Genomic DNA, 14,474 nt, shown 5'->3' with positions numbered 1-14,474 from the left:
AGGCAACCAGGCACAGGGCTTGAAAGTGCAGGATCTTTGGGGTGGCTCAGCCGTTTTTATTGGATCTGAATGCAGCTCCTCCCAGTCCACTGAATTATGACCAAGTACTCCAGAGGACAATGGTAGAACAAGAACAGAACAACTGCAATTGCAATGAAGACCCCATTGGGAAAAAGGAGAAATTGAAAATACAGCAACCACTGTAACTTAGAAATGATTGACTCCCTCTAGGAATAAGTTGAAAATGCTCCCAGCTCTGACAGTGGAGAATTTTCATGGTTAGTCAGTCCACGCCACCTATGGTTCTGGTCTCTGGAAATGACTTAAGCCTTGAACTGCTACTGGCTCTTTCAGGCTGGAATCCTGATATTTTATTTCCATTCAGTTCCATGTTCCTTCTCTGACCCAAACTCATTTCTATCAGAGCCATGGGGCTAACTACAGGCTACCTAAAACAATAGGTTCAGGTGGGGGTTATTGATCTGATCTTTTGGTTTCCCGGAATGTCAAAGGATCTTTCAAAATGCCTTTGAGCAAAAAAATCTTACTTCCTACAGGTTAAATATTGAATTGATTGACATATAGTCCTGTGAGACCCCAATTTCTCCTATGCTGTCCAATAGGCACTAACTACTTGTTGCTATTGAAACTAGAACATGACCACAATCTGAAAAGTGAAGTGTTGTAAGTAATAAAATACATGCAAGATTTCAAAGACAATAAAAAATAAAATAGGATTGGGGCTGTGGCTCAGCAGCAAAGCACCTGCCTAGCATGTGTGAGGCACTGGATTCGATCCTCAGCACTGCAGGAAAAAAAAAAAAAAGTGGAATATCCCATTAACAATTTTAAAATTGTTTCTTCCAAATTATAATATTTTTGATAGGTTAAATGTTAAAGGTGAGGGAATGTAGCTCAGTGGTAGAACGCTTGCCTAGCATTCATGAGGCTCTGGGTTCAATCCCTAGCACCACACATTTCAAATACAAAAACCTAAGCATAAAAACACTCGGACTTAAACACTTCTTCAGGTCTTCCTTTTCTCATAAAACACAAAGCCATGAACTCATAAAGGAATTTTCCCCCCCACAGTTGCCACTTCTGAATTGATATCAAGGTGCAATTCAGAAGAAGTGCATCTGAATTTAATGATTTAAACTCATTTCTATGTCATAACTTTAATTTGTATATTACTAGGCACAAAGCTAAAATACAAGAGTTCCCCCATTTAGCACTAGGGACTTGGCAACCCTCTGTGCTGAATGAATAGTGTCAGCAATGTCCCAGACTTCACCCTTTTCTCAGCTCACTAAACTCACAAGGAACAAGTGTATAATCCAGTATGTCAATAAGGAGTTCACAATGAGAAATTCAAAATACCTCTTTTGTCCTGAAGTAAACCAGAATGTCACCCGAAAACATGCCACTCTGACAAGAGTTGAGTTGAAGGCAAATGAGAAGCTCATACAAGAAAAGTCCCCTGCCCTCCCATCATTCACCTAAAAACAGGACATAAAGTTCCAAAGGTGTCCCTCCCGCTATCTACCAAAGACAAAGGTTAATCACCAAAGACACCTTTAGACTCTTACCAAGCCAGAGATGGTAAGAGACATAGCAAAGTTCACTAGCTGAACTGTGTCTACCTTTAGTCTCCTGAATTTTTGCTTTCCCAGTTTGTCACCTTTGGAAACCTAAAACTGTTTTCCTCTGTCCTTCTCCACAATCTATTTTTTTTTTTTTTGACAAAGATGCTATAAAAGGCTAATTCTAAACCCTTCCTAAGTTACTCTTCTCCAAGTTTCCCCCATATATACATGAGATATACAGTTGATCTGCTTTTCTCTTGGTGAATGCTTTATTAAGGGGTCCCACTGCAGAACAGGAAAGGTTTTCCCCCTCCCCTACACCCCTAAGGAGGACTTCAGGCTCCAAAGGCTGATTCAGTGTGCTTGTTTTTGAGGTGCTGGGGAGGGATCCGGTGCCTGTTGCAAGCTTCAAGTGAGCTTCTGCCCTGCTAAGTGGGGTCAGTTCTCCAGCTCCCCACTTTATTGACTCCATTCGGATCCTGCACCCTTTCCCAGCAGAGAGGATGCTGTGAGGAGATCTAGTTTTCTTTTTCTTTTCTTTTTTTTTGGGGGGGGGTGTGGGGGGCGGTACCAGGGATTGAACTCAGGGGCACTCGACCACTGCGCCACATCCCCAGCACTATTTTGTATTTTATTTAGAGACAGGGTCTCACTGAGCTGCTAAGTGCCTCGCGATTGTTGGGGCTGGCTTTGAACTTTTGCTCTTCCTGACTCAGCCTCCCGAGCAGCTGGGGTTAGAGGCGTGAGAAGACCTGGCTTTCTGAGGTGCATTCCTGGCCTCAGTGGCACCACTGAACTTGTCCCACGTCTCCTCAGCAAAGGGTGACTGCGGGGCTTCACTCGCACGCCTTGGTGGCGCGCGGCCGTCCTGGCCCGGGAGACGCGGGGTACTCCCCGCCGCTCCAGGTTCCGCGCCAGGGCTGGGCCGGCGGTGGGTTTTCGGGCACCTGCCTCTACCAGGAGCCGGTCCCTCGGCCTCGGGGCCTGGGACTGCAGCCAGGGCGCGTGGGGGTCTTAGAAATGCAAACTTCCCTCAGACGGCTCTGCCGCTCTGGGCATCTTTACTTAGGGGTTCGGAGCCGGCGCGCGGGTGTCCGCCCGTAGTGCCAGCCACAGCAGAGGCTGGGCCGCAAGTTCGAGGCCAGCCCTGACCGTCTCAAAATTTAAAAAGGGCCGAGGTTGCAGCTCAGCGGTACGGCGCCCCGGGTTCAGTCCCCAGTCCCCCCACCCCGTCGCTCCAACAGGATTTAGGGCACAGCGTCAAAGAAAAGCGTTGCCATCAGCAAAAAAGAAAAATAATAAGCAGGAAAAGGAGCTGGACTGACATCTAAGGCTCCTCCATCCCTAACTTTTCCCAGAGCCGACTCTGAGGACTCCTGGGTCTCCGCCTTTCGAGCCCCCGCGCAAGGACGCGTACTCAGTTCGCGAGCGGACTCTGGGAGGCCCGGGCACGCCCGCTCCAGTGACACGCGGCGCCTTCCGTTGCCCGTCTCCAAGATGGCGGCGGCCCCGCCCCGGGCGAGCCGGCCCGCCCTCCTGCCTGTGCGCGGGGCCGCGCCGCGCGCCCCCGCCGCCCCTCCCGCGCGAGCTCCACCCAGGTCGCAGGCAGCGCGGTCGGCGGCGGCGGCTGTTTCCCGCCATTGTGCGAAGTGGAGGCTGGGGGTCCGTGCGCTGCACCTGCAGGTCGCCAGCGGCTCCTCCGCAACCGCTGCTCTCGGAGGCCGGGTGGCCCGCGCCCCGCCGTGCGTGGGAGGGCGCGGGCGAGGAGCGCGGAGCCCCTGACGAGGAGCTGGGCGCCGGCCGCTCGGCCCGCGGAGAGCCGCCGCCTGCGCCGCGCCGGCCCCGGCCCTCGGCGAGATGCCCTGCGGGGAGGACTGGCTCAGCCACCCGCTCGGGATCGTGCAGGGCTTCTTCGGTGAGTGGCGCGCCGGGGGCGGGCCGGGCGGGTCACTGAGTTCTCCGGGGCGGGCCGGCCGCGCGGTCCCCACGAGGGACCCGGGAGCGCGCGTGCGGCCCCTGGCCTGGCCGGGACAGCCCTCTCCGGTCCGCGGCTGCAGGTGCCTCCCACCTGCCCGGCTCGCGGCGCGGGCGGGGAAGCGCGGCCGCCAGCACTTGCCGTGATTGACGGCCTGGCTCCGGCTCGGGGCCCAGCCCCAGTGCCGCAGACTCGGGGAGGTCCGAGGGCCCGGGGAGGGCCCGCGGAGCTGTGGCGAAGGAAGCCACCCTGCCTGTGCGAGCCTCGCAGGATGTTTCAAAACTTCCGGTGTGTCGGGGAGTGCGGCCGCCTGGCACCGAAGTTGACGCTCACCTCTGGGTTACACCAGCCTCTCCTCCAGATCAGATTTAATGTTGTAGCTTCATTTTCCTGTTCAGATGACTTTACAACCCGTCTGGTCTTGTATGTGCTCCCGGGCCAGAGCTAGCAAGCAATGTTGAACTTCTTCCGTGAGTTTTTTTTCATAGGATGAGCTGAGAATGCTGCAGGCGAGCTCAGTAAATTTTAGTTGCAATTGCTGTTGCTACTTTTCAGCGAAGGTTACAGGAAGAAAAATGTAGATCCATTTCTCGTTGGCTGGGCCCTTTGATCCCCACCCCCTTCCCTAGCGTCTTTGCACTTAGGAATGGTGGATTCACAGTCAACCCGAAATCGCTGCTATATAGCAATACCTGATTCGTTTGTAGTTAATTTAGAGTTGGAGGGCCCTTGCCTATGTAAAACATGAGAAGGACTAGGAGTAGAGCTAGTATACTTAACATAGACAATGCTCTGGGTTGAATAGATGCATCGTGGGAAAGTAAGACTACTAAGAAACTAAGTAGTCTCCTAACTGATGACATAAAATGTATTTCTTATAGGAGGGCTCTTAGTGCTCATCAGCACCTTTATTCATATTATCTATAATTCTAACTAATGTATGGTTTCTCAGACTGAAACCAAAGGCGGCAAATCCGAAGACTGCCTGGATAGACATCCAAATTATAGCCAGTGAACACTAACAACCAGATAAGAAATTAAAAACTGTATGTTAAAAGAAAACATGGAGAAGAGGTCTATCTCAATGGTAGATCATATGCCTACTATTCCAAGGCCTGGGTTCAGTCCCGATCAACTTGACACACAAAAGGCAGAATCACTATGTAGTTGGCCAGGGTTCTTTGAAAAGGGGATCTACATTCCTTCACTAAAACCTAGTAATTGAGCCAGGCTTGGTGATGCACAACTGTAATCCCAGCTACTCAGGAGACTGAGGCAGGAGGATTGCAAGTTCCAAACCAACCTAGACAACATAGGGAGACCCTCAAGGATAAATAAAATGAAAAGGGCTGGGCTGTAGCTCAGTGGTAAAGCACTTGCCTAGCATGCATGAAGCCCTGGGTTCAATCCCTAGTACTGAAATAAATAAATTCTAGTAATTGATGTTAATAATGATTATTGGAACCACTAATTGGTGTCCAGAATAATTGCTCCAAAATGTTAATGAACATTCAATTACAGTATTGGTTTAAGGGTATAGATGCATAGCTAGATTTTAGAGAAAATCCTACAGTGAAAAGTTTTAATGCTTACCAGCATTAAGTTCAAGATTCTGATATTAGAAAATTCATTTATGAGAAATATCCTAGTCTTGGAGGATTAATAAGATGATTTTAAATTTGACACAGATTTGAATGTATTTGTGTGAGATTTTTGTTCCCTAAGTGTGTGATCCTAAGCACATTTGATCATGATGCAGAAAGAATACAATTTAGTAATGAAATACTGGGTGTACAGTATTTTATAAATTTGGTGGATTGTTGTGGGAATGTAAACTTGGTGTTTCCCCAGAATGTCTCATTCCAGTCATGGTGGTTTTGTTGCTTCTGCTGCTGCAGTACTGGGGTTTGAACCCAAAACTGCTGTACCACTAAGCTACATTCCCAGCCCTTTTTATTTTTTGTTTTTGTTTAGCTAAATTGCCTTAAACTTGGAATCTTCCCGTTTCAGCCTCCAGAGTGGCTGGTATTACTAGAATTATAGTTGTGTGCCACTTTGTCTGGTTTGCTTGTTTTGGGTACTAGGTAATGAACCCAGGGGTACTTTACCCACTAGCCACATCCTCACTCCTTTTTTATATTAGAGACTGGGTCTCGCTAAGTTGCTTAAGGCCTCAATAAGTTGTTGAGGCTGACTTTGGGGAGGGGCAGGGATATACCAGGGATTGAACTCAGGGCATTCACTTGACCACTGAGCCTCATACCCAGCCCTATTTTGTATTTTATTAAGACAGGGTCTCACTGAGTTGCTTAGTACACCTCACTTTTGCTGAGGCTGGCTTTGAACTCTCCATCCTCCTTGCTCAGCCTCCTGAACCACTAGAATTACAGACGTGTCCTTCACACCTGGCTTGAAGCTGACTTTGAACTAGAAATCCTCCTGCCTCAGCCTCCTGAGCCGCAAGGATTATAGGCGTGTGCCACTGTACCCAGCTTCTTGTTCTTGTTGAACAGAAACTTAACATCATTTTCACTAAGCTTATCCAGCAATTCATGAACATTATTTACTCAAACTTATTTTCTTTTTGTAGATGTTCTTCAGTGGGTCCTCCAAATTAGTCTTCTAATTTGTGCCAGTTGCTTTTATAGGTTTGTTGCATAGATTTCATCCTTGGAATTCACCCCCCCCCCTTTGTATTCATGAGCTCATTCTGTTCTTGGATCTCATCTTCCTCTTCAGTGGATTCTTCTTTTAGATTTTAAAATATTCTTTTAAAAGTTGATGTGAGGGGCTAAGGTTGTAGCTGAGTGGTAGAGTGCTTGCCTTGTATGTGTGAGGCACTGGGTTCGATTCTCAGCACTGCATATAAACAAATAAATAAATAAAGGTCCATCAATAACTAATAAAATATTTTTTAGAAAAACATTGTGTGTGAGAAGTGGGTTGGGGCCATAGGTCAGTGGTAGCACCACTTGCCTAGCACATGAGAGGGTTCAATCCTCAGCACCACATAAATAAATAAACAAACAAACAAATAAATAAAAGCTATTTTTTTAAAAAGTTGATGTGAGAAGAGAACAAGAGACACCTTACATATTGATAAAAGCCAATTCATCAGTAACATGTAGAGCTTAAAACAGCATGAAAATTGGCAAAAGTGAATGAAGAGATGGGCAAACCTGCAGTCACAGTTGGAAATTTTACTACTCTTTCAGTTCTTGAGAGACCCAGCAGATAGAGAATCAACAAGGAATTAGAATTGCAGACCATCAGCCAAGATCTGCTTGACACCTGTCCATCTAATGACACCATAATGCAAGTCCAGTTAAAGTGTACCTGGAACCAGGTTCATCGCGATAATTTATATCTTGAATCATAAGCCAAATATCAGAAAAGTCCCGAAAGAGTAAGTCACAAAGCGTGCTCTCCTGCAGTATGAAAGTAGATTGGCAGTCAGTAATAGAAGGTAAAAGGAAAATTCAAACTTGTAGAATTAACACTTCTAAACAATCCATGAATCTAAAAGAAGTCTCTAGGGAAATTGTTAAGTATCATAAACTAAACAAAATGAAATCATGACAAATCAAAATATGTAAGCACAGCCAAAGAGGGTTTAGAGGCATTATATGTGTTAATTGGTAGAGAACAGTCTCATCAATAATTTAAACTCCCACATAGGAAACCAGAAATGCGCTGAAGTAAACTCAAATCAGACAAGGGAAAGGAAATAATAGAGCAGAAATCGAGAATTGACAACAGAAGAAAATGAATGAAACCTAAAGTTACTTATTCTTTCTTAGTTTTCTTATGAAATTTATTAGTCACTTTTTTCTTTCTTATGAAACCAAAAGTTCTATATTTCTTTTCTTTTCTTTCTTTTTTTTTTTTTTTCAGGGCCTTTCACGTGCTAGGCAAGTGAAATTTTAGCTGAGCTAAATCCCCAACCCACCGTTTCTTTTTTTTTTTTTTTCGGTACTGGGGATTGAACTCAGGGGCACTAGACCACTGCGTCACATCCCCAGCCCTGTTTTGAATTTTATTGAGAGGGTTTCACTGATTTGCTTAGCGTCTCACTGATTTGCTTAGCGCCTCACTGTTGCTAAGGCTGGCTTTGAACTTAAAATCTTCCTGTCTCAGCCTCCTGAGCTGCTGGGATTACAGGCATGTGCCACCACACCCAGCCCCCCATTTTTTTAATATTTATTTTTTAGTTATAGGTAAACACAATATTTTATGTGATGCTGAGGATCAAACCCAGTGCCTCATACATCCTAGGGGAGTGTTCTATCTCTGAGCCACAACCCCAGCAATGCCCCCACCAATTAATTTTTTTTTTTTAGAGAGAGAAGAGAGAAAAATAATTTTTTAATATTTATTTTTCAGTTTTCAGTAGACACAACATCTTTATTTTATTTTTATGTGGTGCTGAGGATGGAACCCAGTGCCCCGCGCATGCCAGACAAGTGCATTACCGCTTGAGCCACATCCCCAGCCCAGCAGTTACTTTTTAATGTCAGTAAAAATGATAAACCTCTAGCCAGACTGGCAAAGGAAGAGGAGGACAAATTACGAATATCAGGAAAGAAACTAATAGAAACATCTGAATAGATGTGAATTCAGCAACATAAATGGACAAGTTCTTTAGACATCACTATATTAGCTTCCTGTTTCTGCTATAATAGCTTAAAACACTATGGATGTAGTTCTAGAGACCAGAAGTCTGACATGGGTCCCACCCAGATAAACTCAGGTTGTCAGCCAGACATGTGTCCCTGTATGGAGCTCTAGGGGAGAATTGGTCTCCTTGTCTTGTTGCATCTTCTAGAGTCTGCCTGCATTTCATGGCCTATGGTCCTTTCTGTCTTCAAAGTCAGTTGAGTTTTTAAGTTTTAATGTTCTGACTTCCTCTTCCGTTTCCTCCTACATTTCAGAACCTTTGTGATTGCATCAAACCCACCAAGATAAGCCTGTTAATAAGAGAGCTGATTATTAATTTTGATTCCATTGGCAACTATCAACTTGGATCTGGAAAGTCCCCCAAAGTTTATATGTTGAAAGCATTGACCCCAATACTTTTAGGGGTCAAATACTTTTAATACATTAATCATGAGTTCTGACATCATTAGATGGATTTCCACTGTGAGCTGAGTGAATTAATGGGAGGTGGGATCTAGTTGGAGGAAGTATGTGGACTGCAGTGCCCTGGAAGAGTTTATCTTCTCCCTGGCCTGCCTGCCTTCCCCTCTCTCCTGCTCTCTCCCTCTCTCCCTCTCCCTCCCTCACTGCCATGAGCTGACAGCCCTTCCTCCATGATGTTCTGCCTTACCTCAAACCCAAAGCCATGAAACCAGCTGATCATGGACTGAGTCCTCTGAAACGGTGACCTTCTTCCTCTTAGTTGTTCTTGTTAGAGATTTTGGTCAAGGTTACAAAAAGCCGATTGACACAGCTACACTCAGTTCCCTTTCCATGTAACAGGTATTCACAGGTTCTGGGGAGCAGGACTTGAACATCTTTGGCAGCCAAACCAAGTCTCCGTCTGCCACAACCACAAACCATCCAGACTCACTCTGTGATGAAGTGGAGGAGCATCCCATCAGCCCCTCTAGAACTTCTGCTATGCTTTCTATGAATTTGCCTAGTGTAGTTACCTCATGAAGTGGAATCATAGTTGTCCTTTTTTCTGGTTTATTCCACTTAGCATTATTATTTGCAAGGTTCATGCCTATTGCCATAATTTTTTTTTTAGTTATAAATGGACACGATATTTTGTTTGCTTATTTTTTTGTGTGGTGCTGAGAATCGAACCCAGTGCCTCACATATGGCTCTGCCACTGAGCCACAGCCCCAGCCTTCTAATTGTTATTTAACAAAGATACAAAAGATAACAGAGGATATCCTTTTCAACAAAGATAGTTAGACATTTATATGCAAAAAAATATAAATCATAACCCAAACCTGTGTCTTATATAAAACTTAACCTCAAAAGAGAACAGAAGGGCTGGAGATGTGGCTCAAGCTGTAGCGCGCTCGCCTGGCATGCATGTGGCCCGGGTTCGATCCTTGGCACCACATACAAACAAAGATGTTCTGTGCGCCGAAAACTAAAAGAAAATAAATATTAAAATTCTCTCTCTCTCTCTCTCAAAAAAAAAAGAGAGAGAGAGAGAGAGAGAGAGAGAGAACAGAAAGAAGACCTTCGAGTCCTTAGTTATGGTTGTGAGTTCATACGTGACACTGGAGGCACAGTGCATTAAACATCTGATAAATAGGCCCCATCAAAACAAAAAATTTGTGCTCTGCAAAAAATACTTATTGAGACTAGAAGAATGAAAAGATAAGCAGTACACTGGGAGAATATATTTGAAAAGCATATATCAGATAAAGGACTTGTATCCAGAATATAAAAGAAAACACAGTGGTAATTAGCCCAGTTTAAGAAGAAGCCAGAGATTGAAGTAGACTTACATAGTTATTCACCAGAGAGGACATAGAGTGGCCTGAAAGAGATCAGCATCAGCAGCCATGAGGGAAATGCACATTTAAACCATGATGAGATACTACCCACCAATTAGAGCACCTAAAATTTGGACAAAAACATGCATGTAAATCCCAGCTACTCAGGAGGCTGAGTCAGGAGGATTGTAAATTTGAAGCTCTCCTGGGTAATTTGGTCAGACCCTGTCTCCAAATTAAAAATAAAAAGGATTGGGGGTGTAGTTCCATAGTTAAATGTTCCTGGATTCTATTTCCACTACCATAAAAATTAGAGTGCTTGCCTTGCATGCACAAGGCCCTGGATTCAATTCCCAGCACCCCCCCCCCACACACACACACACACTCAAACAGTGATAATACTAAGTATTGGCAAGGATACAAACAAATGTATATATTGCTGGTAAGAATGCAGCATGGCGCAGCCACCCTGAAAACGGAACAGAATCTTAGTCACTTATCAAGTACTCAGCTGTGCCTTCTCTAGATTGCCCTAGAAAAATGAAGTTCTCTGCACAAATGTTTATAATTGTTCATCATGAACAAACCTGGAGACAGTCTGAATATTCTTCAGCAGGTGTGTGGCTACACAGCAGCTGTATAGAAGAGTACAACTCAGCAATGAAGAATAGAGCCATTGATGTTTGCCTGTGTGCTGGGGTACCCACACCACCTATGCTTGAGCCATTAGAAGGTCCTGTGGGCTTAGGTATTTGCACTCATACTTATAGTGGATTATAGCAGTGAAGTCAGTACACACAGCCTGCCAGGATTGCAACCCCAGTGACTAAACCTTACTCGTGGAATTGTACTGTCTTGGTCCACCCCCAGCCCATTACAGGCTCTGGTCCAGTAACCCTAGGTCCAAGGGTGAGGTAACCTCTGTTGCTTCCCTGGAAAAGAGGGTTCTGTGTCCCTAAAAGGGAGGGGGATGGGTGCTAGTATTGCAAAACTATATATTTTCTCTGAATTGTGTTTATCAGTGTTACCTCCTCTGACTCCAGCAGCTCACTTGTCCCAGGTCCTTGCCAGACAGGAGGGATATAAAGGTTGTCTATGAAAAGAGAATTTGTGGTTGGCTTTGGAAACTTCTTGAATATGCATGACCTCATCTATCTTTGTCCCTGTTTTTTTTTTTCTCTTCTAGGCACTTAGTGCTGCAGGTGCTTGACTTTCTGGTGCTGCCCATCCTTGTCCTCTGAGTACCATTACGGTTTCTTCCCTTGGAGTGCTCTGCGTCCTGAATGCCATTCCTTTCTACAGCAGCTTGTTTACAGCTCTTTGCATCTTTCAGGGTTTAGCTTTGTTTGTTGTTGTTGTTTTGTTTTGTTTTGTTTTGTTTTTTGGATACTGGGGATTGAACTCAGGGGCACTCAACCACTGAGCCACATCCCCAGCCCAGTTTTATGTTTTATTAGAGACAGGGTCTCACTGAGTTGCTTAGCACCTCACCGTTGCTGAGGCTGGCTTTGAACTCGCCATCCTCCTGCCTCAGCCTTCTGAGCTCCTGGGATTACAGGTGCTCCACTGTGCCTGGCCAGAAACATTTTATATACAGAAATATTCACATGCCTCAGCCTCCTGAACCGCTGGGATTGCATGTGTGGGCCACCGGGCTGGCCAGGGTGTAGTTCTTTGAGAAGCCTTGTCTGAGGTGATTTTTTGTGTGTGTGGTGCTAGGGATTGAACCCAGGGCCTTGTGCATGCAAAGCAAGCACTCTACCAGCGGAGCTATATCCCTAGCCCCTGAGATGTTTTGATCCACATTGGTTTTGCTTCTTAGCTTTTAGCCCTTCTGTCTATAGCTTATCTTGGCTGTAAGTTCCTACAGCTGTAACCTCATACCTGGCTGAGTGCTGGACGTAGTAGGATTAAGTAGTTGACAGTTATTGTTACATTCAATACTTTTTGGAATTTTGTTCCCTTAATTGTCTGCAGTACCATATACCTGTTTTGTTTTTGTGGTACTGGGGATCGAACCCAGGGACAGTGCATTCTACCTCTGAGCTACATCGCCAGCCTTTTTCATTTTTTAGGTTTTTTTTTGTGTGTGTGGAGGCGGGTTACTGGGGATTGAACCTGGGGCACTTTACCACTAAGCTACATCCCCAGCCCTTTTCATTTTTTAGATTTGGGGTGGGGGGGGTTACTCAGGAGCACTTTACCACTGAGCCATCGCCCCAGCCCTTTTATTTTTACTTTGAGACAGAGTCTCACTAAGTTGCTTAGGACCTCACTTAGTTGCTGAGGCTAGCTTTGAACTTGCAATCCTCCTGCTTCAGCCTCCTGAGTCGCTGGGATTATAAGCGTGTGCCACCATGCCTGGCAGCCCCATATGCTTGTAAGCTGGCCATTACTTGAGAGAATTGTATTTTTACACATGCAAGTTGCTTGGGTAACTTGCTGCTCCCGACTCATTCCTTATGCTGCTTCCCCACCTGCTTCTTACACAAATGCAGTCGTGGCTGTGCGTAGGTCTTTTCTTCTCCCTTTCCTCCTCTTGTTTTGTGATCATCAGCAGCAGCAGCATTATTTTGAAACAGGGTCTCACTATGTTGCCTGGACTGGTCTCAAGCTCAACGTAAAGTGATCTTCTCACCTCAGGCACCTGAGTAGCTGGCACAACAGGCTTGAACTACCTTTCCCAGCCCACAAGTCATTTCTTCATTTTTTTCTTATTTTTGCTGTGCTGCCGATCAAACCCAGGGCCTTGTTCATGTGCAAGTGCTCTACCACTGACTACACTCTCAGCCCCTGAGGACCTTTTAAAATGAATTTCTAGGTCCCACCCTAAGAGTTGCTGATTAGTAGGACTGGGGTAGCTACAAAGCCTGCATTTCTCACAAGTACTCAGGTGATGCTAAGGATGCTGTTCAGGAGACCCACTTGGGGGCCCACTGTATTAGAGTTCAAGTGCCTGCTTCCACTTCTTTTTCAGAGCTGGTCTTTGCCCAGTTAAATATAAGTGTTTGGGAATCCCACTGAAGCATGGTGTTTGCAGGATTCATTGAGTGTTTCAAACAGAATCAGCTTCATGACAGGTTCCTTTACTCCACTCTTCTGTAGCACTTGGGTGATAAATGTAAGTGGTGGGAGGATTGGCTAGCTCTGTAGTTTGGTGGATTTAGTTAACATAAATCTGTATTCTTTGCAGGCGCCATAGTGCCTTTATTCTCAGAGACTCTGGAGGCTGAAGCAGGAGGATGGCAAATTGAAGACTAGCCTCAGCAATTTAGTGAAACCCAGTCTCAAAAAGAGCTGGCTATGTAGCTCAATGGTAAATCATCCCTGAGTTCAATCCCCAGGACCACCAAAATAAAAATAAAAATAAAAAATTCGTATTTTGTGAATAACTCACTCTTCAGTCTTCACCACTTCCTGTAAGGGCCTTCTGCGGTTACTTATTAGTTGTAAGGGGAAAATGATAACTATATAGTGGAAAAGTTGGCTGTCACTCTGGGTGATCAAAATTAATACCAGCAGTTGCAAAGGTTTCTCTCGAGATGTCATACTTTTAGAAAGATACTTATGCAGTAGTATAATTGGTGTCCAAGGACAGAATGACAAGTTTAAAGATCTTAATTGGCTTTATTTTTAATTCTGCAACTGGGCAACACTTCATGCGATATGATAGAGTATGCATTTCAGTGGACTAAGAAGACATTGGTTTTGTAGCCAAAGAAAGGCTGAAGAAAGTAAAAACAAAAAATACAGATGGGTCATTTCCAAGTTACCTTCCTCGACATTTGGGGATAGAGAAGCAGAACAATAGAAAACTGGTTAACATTGTTAGGTTGCTTTAGGTTACTTGTTTTATGTAGGAATTAAAGAAGGTGGTATTTGGTTATCCTGCCAACTAACTTGCTTGGGACATTTAGCTATCACCTCTTACTTCCTCTTGGTTTCTTAGAAAGTCAGATAAACAGCTTAGCTTTGTTTTGATGATATGGAACTTTGGCATGGGTGACTCCATTTTGGTTTTCAGTCTGTTGTAGGAGCCTAGTCGAAAGCAGTGACTTCCTAGAATTTTTAACATTGATCATTCTTTCTTTTTTTTAAAAAAAAAATTTTATTAGTTGTTCTTGGACCTTTATTTACTTATTTATATGCGGTGCTGAGAATCAAACACAGTTCCTTGCACATGCTAGACTCTGCCACTGAGCCACAATCCCAGCCCACCTTGATCATTCTTAATTGGAATCTAATCACAAGGAAACACCAGATATATCTAAATGAGAAATCATTTTTTATTTAAAGGGCCTATATTCTTAAATATCAGTGTCATAAGACAAAAGATTAAAGAATTTACAAGTTTAAAGGAGATTTGAGAGACATAATAGCTCAATGCAAGAGATGATTCTAGCTGGGTCCTGGGTTGAAGGGGGAACTGCTGTAAAGGATATTATTGGGTTAAATTG

The 14,474-nt window shown here is 44.6% G+C and overlaps 1 protein-coding gene across 3 annotated transcripts in view; it reads left to right on the top strand.

Annotated features, from left to right (window-relative positions):
* Positions 1–3,176: 3,176 nt before the first annotated feature.
* Mcmbp (minichromosome maintenance complex binding protein) overlaps positions 3,177–14,474 on the top strand; it is a 39,108-nt gene continuing 27,810 nt past the window's right edge. For 2 of the 3 annotated variants that reach the window (XM_076834559.1, XM_076834558.1), the window contains exon 1: positions 3,177–3,501. In XM_076834559.1, the coding sequence (XP_076690674.1) occupies positions 3,444–3,501 (58 nt within the window). In that variant the 5' untranslated portion in view covers positions 3,177–3,443. Of the gene's footprint in view, positions 3,502–13,210; positions 13,334–14,474 lie in introns of all 3 variants that reach the window. The other variant, XM_076834560.1, reaches the window with a different exon arrangement.

This window comes from Callospermophilus lateralis, chromosome 15, assembly GCF_048772815.1.
Source record: "Callospermophilus lateralis isolate mCalLat2 chromosome 15, mCalLat2.hap1, whole genome shotgun sequence".
NCBI classification, from domain to species: domain Eukaryota; kingdom Metazoa; phylum Chordata; class Mammalia; order Rodentia; family Sciuridae; genus Callospermophilus; species Callospermophilus lateralis.
This window is presented reverse-complemented; position numbering and strand designations above follow the sequence as displayed.